Here is a 9,173-nt window from a genome sequence, read left to right on the forward strand (position 1 = left end):
TCTGCTTCTGCCTCTGTTTAACTCCTCTGTCCTCTGTCAGTTAAACAGTTATAATCTGTCTGCTTCTGCCTCCCTGTCAGTTTAACCTCCCTTCTGCCTCCTCTGTCAGTTAAACAGTTATAATCTGTCTGCTTCTGCCTCTGTTTAACTCCCTCTGTCCTCTGTCAGTTAAACAGTTATAATCTGTCTGCTTCTGCCTCTGTTTAACTCCCTGTGTCCTCTGTCAGTTAAACAGTTATAATCTGTCTGCTTCTGCCTCTGTTTAACTCCCTCTGTCCTCTGTCAGTTAAACAGTTATAATCTGTCTGTTTCTGCCTCTGTTTAACTCCCTCTGTCAGTAAGTTATAATCCTTCTTTCTACTTAACTCCCTTCTGTCCTCTCTCCTCTCTCTGCTCTCGTTTGATTGGATAGAACAAAGTAAGTCTCTCTCTCAGTAAGGTGTGATTGGATAGAACACAGTAAGTCTCTCTCTCAGTAAGGTGTGATTGGATAGAACACAGTAAGTCTCTCTCTCTCTCAGTAAGGTGTGATTGGATAGAACACAGTAAGTCTCTCTCTCAGTAAGGTGTGATTGGATAGAACACAGTAAGTCTCTCAGTAAGGTGTGATTGGATAGAACACAGTAAGTCTCTCTCTCTCAGTAAGGTGTGATTAGATAGAACACAGTAAGTCTCTCTCTCAGTAAGGTGTGATTAGATAGAACACAGTAAGTCTCTCTCTCAGTAAGGTGTGATTAGATAGAACACAGTAAGTCTCTCTCTCAGTAAGGTGTGATTGGATAGAACACAGTAAGTCTCTCTCTCTCAGTAAGGTGTGATTGGATAGAACACAGTAAGTCTCTCTCTCAGTAAGGTGTGATTGGATAGAACACAGTAAGTCTCTCTCTCAGTAAGGTGTGATTGGATAGAACACAGTAAGTCTCTCTCTCTCTCAGTAAGGTGTGATTGGATAGAACACAGTAAGTCTCTCTCTCAGTAAGGTGTGACTGGATAGAACACAGTAAGTCTCTCTCTCAGTAAGGTGTGATTGGATAGAACACAGTAAGTCTCTCTCTCAGTAAGGTGTGATTGGATAGAACACAGTAAGTCTCTCTCTCAGTGAGGTGTGATTGGATAGAACACAGTAAGTCTCTCTCTCAGTAAGGTGTGATTGGATAGAACACAGTAAGTCTCTCTCTCAGTAAGGTGTGATTGGATAGAACACAGTAAGTCTCTCTCTCTCAGTAAGGTGTGATTGGATAGAACACAGTAAGTCTCTCTCTCTCAGTAAGGTGTGATTGGATAGAACACAGTAAGTCTCTCTCTCAGTAAGGTGTGATTGGATAGAACACAGTAAGTCTCTCTCTCAGTAAGGTGTGATTGGATAGAACACAGTAAGTCTCTCTCAGTAAGGTGTGATTGGATAGAACACAGTAAGTCTCTCTCTCAGTAAGGTGTGATTGGATAGAACACAGTAAGTCTCTCTCTCTCAGTAAGGTGTGATTGGATAGAACACAGTAAGTCTCTCTCTCTCAGTAAGGTGTGATTGGATAGAACACAGTAAGTCTCTCTCTCAGTAAGGTGTGATTGGATAGAACACAGTAAGTCTCTCTCTCAGTAAGGTGTGATTGGATAGAACACAGTAAGTCTCTCTCTCAGTAAGGTGTGATTGGATAGAACACAGTAAGTCTCTCTCTCTCAGTAAGGTGTGATTGGATAGAACACAGTAAGTCTCTCTCTCAGTAAGGTGATTGGATAGAACACAGTAAGTCTCTCTCTCAGTAAGGTGTGATTGGATAGAACACAGTAAGTCTCTCTCTCAGTAAGGTGTGATTGGATAGAACACAGTAAGTCTCTCTCTCTCAGTAAGGTGTGATTGGATAGAACACAGTAAGTCTCTCTCTCTCAGTAAGGTGTGATTGGATAGAACACAGTAAGTCTCTCTCTCAGTAAGGTGTGATTGGATAGAACACAGTAAGTCTCTCTCTCTCAGTAAGGTGTGATTGGATAGAACACAGTAAGTCTCTCTCTCAGTAAGGTGTGATTGGATAGAACACAGTAAGTCTCTCTCTCTCAGTAAGGTGTGATTGGATAGAACACAGTAAGTCTCTCTCAGTAAGGTGTGATTGGATAGAACACAGTAAGTCTCTCTCTCAGTAAGGTGTGATTGGATAGAACACAGTAAGTCTCTCTCTCTCAGTAAGGTGTGATTGGATAGAACACAGTAACTCTCTCTCTCAGTAAGGTGTGATTGGATAGAACACATTTACATTTACATTTAAGTCATTTAGCAGACGCTCTTATCCAGAGCGTACAAATTGGTGCATACACCTTATGACAACCAGTGGAACAGCCACTTGCATCTAACACAGTAAGTCTCTCTCTCTCAGTAAGGTGTGATTGGATAGAACACAGTAAGTCTCTCTCTCTCAGTAAGGTGTGATTGGATAGAACACAGTAAGTCTCTCTCTCTCAGTAAGGTGTGATTGGATAGAACACAGTAAGTCTCTCTCTCTCAGTAAGGTGTGATTGGATAGAACACAGTAAGTCTCTCTCTCTCAGTAAGGTGTGATTGGATAGAACACAGTAAGTCTCTCTCTCAGTAAGGTGTGATTGGATAGAACACAGTAAGTCTCTCTCTCAGTAAGGTGTGATTGGATAGAACACAGTAAGTCTCTCTCTCAGTAAGGTGTGATTGGATAGAACACAGTAAGTCTCTCTCTCAGTAAGGTGTGATTGGATAGAACACAGTAAGTCTCTCTCTCAGTAAGGTGTGATTGGATAGAACACAGTAAGTCTCTCTCTCTCTCAGTAAGGTGTGATTGGATAGAACACAGTAAGTCTCTCTCTCAGTAAGGTGTGATTGGATAGAACACAGTAAGTCTCTCTCTCAGTAAGGTGTGATTGGATAGAACACAGTAAGTCTCTCTCTCTCAGTAAGGTGTGATTGGATAGAACACAGTAAGTCTCTCTCTCTCTCAGTAAGGTGTGATTGGATAGAACACAGTAAGTCTCTCTCTCAGTAAGGTGTGATTGGATAGAACACAGTAAGTCTCTCTCTCAGTAAGGTGTGATTGGATAGAACACAGTAAGTCTCTCTCTCTCAGTAAGGTGTGATTGGATAGAACACAGTAAGTCTCTCTCTCAGTAAGGTGTGATTGGATAGAACACAGTAAGTCTCTCTCTCTCAGTAAGGTGTGATTGGATAGAACACAGTAAGTCTCTCTCTCAGTAAGGTGTGATTGGATAGAACACAGTAAGTCTCTCTCTCTCAGTAAGGTGTGATTGGATAGAACACAGTAAGTCTCTCTCTCAGTAAGGTGTGATTGGATAGAACACAGTAAGTCTCTCTCTCAGTAAGGTGTGATTGGATAGAACACAGTAAGTCTCTCTCTCTCAGTAAGGTGTGATTGGATAGAACACAGTAAGTCTCTCTCTCAGTAAGGTGTGATTGGATAGAACACAGTAAGTCTCTCTCTCAGTAAGGTGTGATTGGATAGAACACAGTAAGTCTCTCTCTCAGTAAGGTGTGATTGGATAGAACACAGTAAGTCTCTCTCTCAGTAAGGTGTGATTGGATAGAACACAGTAAGTCTCTCTCTCTCAGTAAGGTGTGATTGGATAGAACACAGTAAGTCTCTCTCAGTAAGGTGTGATTGGATAGAACACAGTAAGTCTCTCTCAGTAAGGTGTGATTGGATAGAACACAGTAAGTCTCTCTCTCAGTAAGGTGTGATTGGATAGAACACAGTAAGTCTCTCTCTCTCAGTAAGGTGTGATTGGATAGAACACAGTAAGTCTCTCTCTCAGTAAGGTGTGATTGGATAGAACACAGTAAGTCTCTCTCAGTAAGGTGTGATTGGATAGAACACAGTAAGTCTCTCTCTCAGTAAGGTGTGATTGGATAGAACACAGTAAGTCTCTCTCTCAGTAAGGTGTGATTAGATAGAACACAGTAAGTCTCTCTCTCTCTCAGTAAGGTGTGATTGGATAGAACACAGTAAGTCTCTCTCTCAGTAAGGTGTGATTAGATAGAACACAGTAAGTCTCTCTCTCTCAGTAAGGTGTGATTAGATAGAACACAGTAAGTCTCTCTCTCTCAGTAAGGTGTGATTAGATAGAACACAGTAAGTCTCTCTCTCTCAGTAAGGTGTGATTGGATAGAACACAGTAAGTCTCTCTCTCTCAGTAAGGTGTGATTGGATAGAACACAGTAAGTCTCTCTCTCAGTAAGGTGTGATTGGATAGAACACAGTAAGTCTCTCTCTCAGTAAGGTGTGATTGGATAGAACACAGTAAGTCTCTCTCTCAGTAAGGTGTGTGTCTGAAAACAATCCTGGAGTGTGTGTTCGCTCACCTTGTGAAAAGTCCCATTCTCAGTCTGAGAGGAGAGGGTGGTGTGTTTCGCTGGAGGGTCGTGTTTCGCTGGAGGGGGTTTCGCTGGAGGGGGTCGTGTTTCGCTGGAGGGGGTCGTGTTTCGCTGGAGGGGTCGTGTTTCGCTGGAGGGGTCGTGTTTCGCTGGAGGGTGTTGTGTTTGCAGTGTGTTAATGCCCTAACCATTCCCCTCTCTAAGGAGTGCCCCAGCCTCCCCCACCCACCAGGGTCTCCTCTCCCCTCCCTCCAGTGGTCTTCAGACCCCAGAGTGTCTCTCTAGAGAGGGATCTCCGCTGTCTCACCACCACGACCTCGCTCACAAACTGGCCTCCGTACCAGAGTACAGATATACACAGAGCGCCCCAGGTAGGAAGGCATCTACACCATAACCTGTCCTCACTAGATACAGAGCTCCCCAGGTAGAGACACATCTACACCATAACCTGTCCTCACTAGATACAGAGCTCCCCAGGTAGGGACACATCTACACCATAACCTGTCCTCCTCACTAGATACAGAGCTCCCCAGGTAGAGACACATCTACACCATAACCTGTCCTCACTAGATACAGAGCTCCCCAGGTAGGAAGGCATCTACACCATAACCTGTCCTCACTAGATACAGAGCTCCCCAGGTAGAGACACATCTACACCATAACCTGTCCTCCTCACTAGATACAGAGCTCCCCAGGTAGAGACACATCTACACCATAACCTGTCCTCACTAGATACAGAGCTCCCCAGGTAGAGACACATCTACACCATAACCTGTCCTCACTAGATACAGAGCTCCCCAGGTAGAGACACATCTACACCATAACCTGTCCTCACTAGATACAGAGCTCCCCAGGTAGGGACACATCTACACCATAACCTGTCCTCACTAGATACAGAGCTCCCCAGGTAGAGACACATCTACACCATAACCTGTCCTCACTAGATACAGAGCTCCCCAGGTAGAGACACATCTACACTATAACCTGTCCTCACTAGATACAGAGCTCCCCAGGTAGAGACACATCTACACCATAACCTGTCCTCCTCACTAGATACAGAGCTCCCCAGGTAGAGACACATCTACACCATAACCTGTCCTCCTCACTAGATACAGAGCTCCCCAGGTAGAGACACATCTACACCATAACCTGTCCTCCTCACTAGATACAGAGCTCCCCAGGTAGAGACACATCTACACCATAACCTGTCCTCACTAGATACAGAGCTCCCCAGGTAGAGACACATCTACACCATAACCTGTCCTCACTAGATACAGAGCTCCCCAGGTAGAGACACATCTACACCATAACCTGTCCTCCTCACTAGATACAGAGCTCCCCAGGTAGAGACACATCTACACCATAACCTGTCCTCACTAGATACAGAGCTCCCCAGGTAGAGACACATCTACACCATAACCTGTCCTCACTAGATACAGAGCTCCCCAGGTAGAGACACATCTACACCATAACCTGTCCTCACTAGATACAGAGCTCCCCAGGTAGAGACACATCTACACCATAACCTGTCCTCCTCACTAGATACAGAGCTCCCCAGGTAGAGACACATCTACACCATAACCTGTCCTCACTAGATACAGAGCTCCCCAGGTAGAGACACATCTACACCATAACCTGTCCTCACTAGATACAGAGCTCCCCAGGTAGAGACACATCTACACCATAACCTGTCCTCACTAGATACAGAGCTCCCCAGGTAGGACACATCTACACCATAACCTGTCCTCACTAGATACAGAGCTCCCAGGTAGAGACACATCTACACCATAACCTGTCCTCACTAGATACAGAGCTCCCCAGGTAGAGACACATCTACACCATAACCTGTCCTCACTAGATACAGAGCTCCCCAGGTAGGAAGGCATCTACAGATGCTCAGACAACTAAAGACAGTGTTTGTGTGTGTCCCCCCCCCAGGTTCTCCAGTACATGGCCAGCCTGTGATCATGGCCGCCCCGCCCCACCCCCTGCCCTCGGGGATGGGTAAACCCCTGGCCTTGTTCTCGGGCCCCGGAGTCGCTGGGGGACAGACCCTCCACATGCTGCAGAGCCCACCCAACACCCTCACCATGCTCCGTCTGGTCACCACGGCTACGGCCTCCCACCCCCCAAACGGGTACATCCTCACCCCCGGCGGGGGCCAGAGTCGTGGTAATACCGGCGCTGGCCAGCAGGGAGCAGAGGGCACCGGCGAGCAGAGAGGTACGGCTGGATTGTGACCCCAATCCCAAATGAACCCTCCTAGACCCTACAATCTGAGAGGATTTGACCAGTGATTAGTAATATGGCAATAGTTCTACCTCGCCCTCTGATAGGCTAGGTAGAAATGGAACCATATTGCTTACACCAATCAAATCCTTTGAAATCTCCACGAGTGTATTGTGCTGAAGGTTTATAGGGTTCCTTATGGATCAGATGCATACTGTGTATAAACGGTGCCTTCTGGGAAAGTTTTCAGGCTCCCTTGAATTTTTCAACATTTTATATTACATCCTTATTCTTGTTAGGGATGTCGAGAATTTAAGCAGCTTTTTGTTAAAAATCGCGCAACATTTCAGCGCCCTGCTATTCATGCCAGGAATATAGTATATGCATATGATTAGTATGTGTGGATAGAAAACACTCAGACGTTTCTAAAACTGGTTAAATCACGGCTGTGACTATAACAGAACGTGCGTTTCATCGAAAAGTGCAGGAAAATCTGATCACTGAAAATGGAATACTGTAGGACAGTATTTCAAGAAGGACACCTATAGAATTGACATCGCCTCGTGATCAATTGTATCACTTATTTTTAAAAGATGTATATATATATATATATATTACAAAAATACTCAATCGCCACACAATGCCCCATAATGAGAAAGCAAATGTGAGTGAATCTGAATACTGTGTGTTCTACATATCTCTCACCCAGACATGTCAAATCAAATTGTATTTGTCACAGTCACCGAATACAACAGGTGTAGTAGACCTTACGCTGACTAACAATGCAGTTTTTAAGAAAAATAAGTGATAAGAAAAAATAAAAATAATAAAGCAATTTCCGATATATTTCTCCCCATGAGAGAGGTGTATGTATATGTGTATATATATATATGTATGTATATGTATATATCGTTCTGTCGTTCTGCCCCTGAACAGGCAGTTAACCCACTGTTCCCAGGCCGTCATTGAAAATAAGAATATGTTCTTGCCTGACTTGCCTGGTTAAATAAAGGTAAAATTAAAATTAAAAATATGTGTATATACGTATATATGTATACATGTGATATATATATATATATATAATATAGCGCCGAGAAGACGATCAAACTTGACTATCTAGAGGAAGTAAAAGTCGTATCAAGGTTTCCGTAGGTGAACCTGCGGAAGGATCATTCTTTATAGGCACTGAAGTCATTTGAAAAAAATAAATAAACTGGGTTTATATATATATATGCAACAATTTCCAAGATTTTACTCAAGTTACAGTTCATATAAGGAAATTAGTCCATCTGAAATAAATTAATCTAATCTATGGATTTCACATGACTGGGAACAAAGACACAGATATGTCACTTTAACATTTTTTAAAAAATGAAGGTGAGTCTGCAGGCCGTGGAAGAACTGGGACATTTTCATCTTCCAGGAACTGTGTACAGATCCTTGCAACATGGGGCTCTGGTACATTATCATGCTGAAACATGAGGTGACTGCTTCTCCAGCGAGGCCAGTGGCCATTTTTGGCTTCATCACGTTGGAGGTGGCTCATGGTAGAGAAATGAACATTCAATTCTCTGGCGGACATTCCCTGCAGTCAGCATGCCGATTCCACGCTCCCTCAACTTGAGACGCCTGTTTGCGTTGCGATGTGATGTGTGACACACAAAAAAAACTGCACATTTTAGAGGGGCCTTTTAGTGTCCCCAGCACAAGGTGCACCTGTGTAATGATCATGCCGTTTTAATCGGCTCCTTGACATGCCACACCTGTCGGGTGGATGGATTATCTCGATACAAGGAGAGATGCTCACTAACAGGTGACGTAAACAAATTCGTGCACAAAATTTTATAGAAATCATCATTTTTGTACGTATCTTCTGGGATCTTTTATTTCAGCTTCAACAAAACACTTTACATGTTTTATATCGGTGTTAATATTAATTAATTAATTATTATATTATTATTATTATTATTATTAATTATATTAATACATTTCTCCCCCAGACTCGCAGCAGCAGAACAGGGAGCGAGTGATCCAGTCGTTGGAGGGAGCTCAACAGGGGGCAGAGGGGCGTGGCCTATCTCTGGGGCTGCACCAACTTCCTGTCCGCCCTGTCACTCAGAACGGCAAACACACCGCCGCCGTCGCCGCGGCTACCGGCGTCGCCAACGCTTACGGTACGGCTACCTTAGCAACCGGTGTTGTTGTTTTTTTTGTTGAGATGGTTGGTATGTTAATTTGATTTGATGCATGGTGAGTTATGTCTCATTATGGTGTTGTATTGACTCTGTCCTTCCTCTTTCCTCTTCCTCACCTCCCCTCCCTCCCATCCCCATCCCCAGCTCTGACCAGTCCTCTCCAGATCCTGGCAGCCCAGGCCTCCAGCTCCCCCCCAGTCCTGGTGAGCAGACAGCCCAGCGCGGGGCCTGATGTTGGGCCGGAGGTGCCAGGCGACCCCCAGGCTAAGAGGCCTAAGATGGAGGAGGACGAGGCGGCTCCTCCCCATTCAGCAGCCAGTCATCGTGGCCATGAGTTCTCAGCCACACGACAACAGAATGTAGAACTGCTGAACTCTAACCCCTGACCTGGTGTCTAGAGG

General features: G+C 44.6%; 1 protein-coding gene and 1 long non-coding RNA gene across 13 annotated transcripts; both read left to right on the top strand.

The window, feature by feature from the left end:
- Positions 1-460: 460 nt before the first annotated feature.
- On the top strand, positions 461-4,066 carry LOC127924045 (uncharacterized). Of its 12 annotated transcripts, none has more exons than XR_008116603.1 (5): positions 1,104-1,228; positions 1,434-1,685; positions 1,807-2,060; positions 2,374-2,965; positions 3,048-4,066. It is a non-coding gene; the product is annotated as an uncharacterized LOC127924045 (long non-coding RNA). The 12 variants fall into 12 exon arrangements; XR_008116609.1 differs by having other exon boundaries at positions 3,132-4,066; XR_008116610.1 differs by having other exon boundaries at positions 3,216-4,066.
- A 489-nt stretch (positions 4,067-4,555) lies between these two features.
- Positions 4,556-9,173, top strand: LOC127924043 (forkhead box protein K1-like). The gene is made up of 4 exons (XM_052508382.1): positions 4,556-4,719; positions 6,287-6,571; positions 8,578-8,751; positions 8,917-9,173. The coding sequence occupies exons 2-4, from the start codon at positions 6,316-6,318 to the stop codon at positions 9,156-9,158; spliced, it is 672 nt and encodes a 223-aa protein (XP_052364342.1). The 5' UTR covers positions 4,556-4,719; positions 6,287-6,315; the 3' UTR covers positions 9,159-9,173.

This window comes from Oncorhynchus keta, unplaced genomic scaffold (assembly GCF_023373465.1).
Source record: "Oncorhynchus keta strain PuntledgeMale-10-30-2019 unplaced genomic scaffold, Oket_V2 Un_contig_358_pilon_pilon, whole genome shotgun sequence".
Taxonomy (NCBI): Eukaryota; Metazoa; Chordata; class Actinopteri; order Salmoniformes; family Salmonidae; genus Oncorhynchus; species Oncorhynchus keta.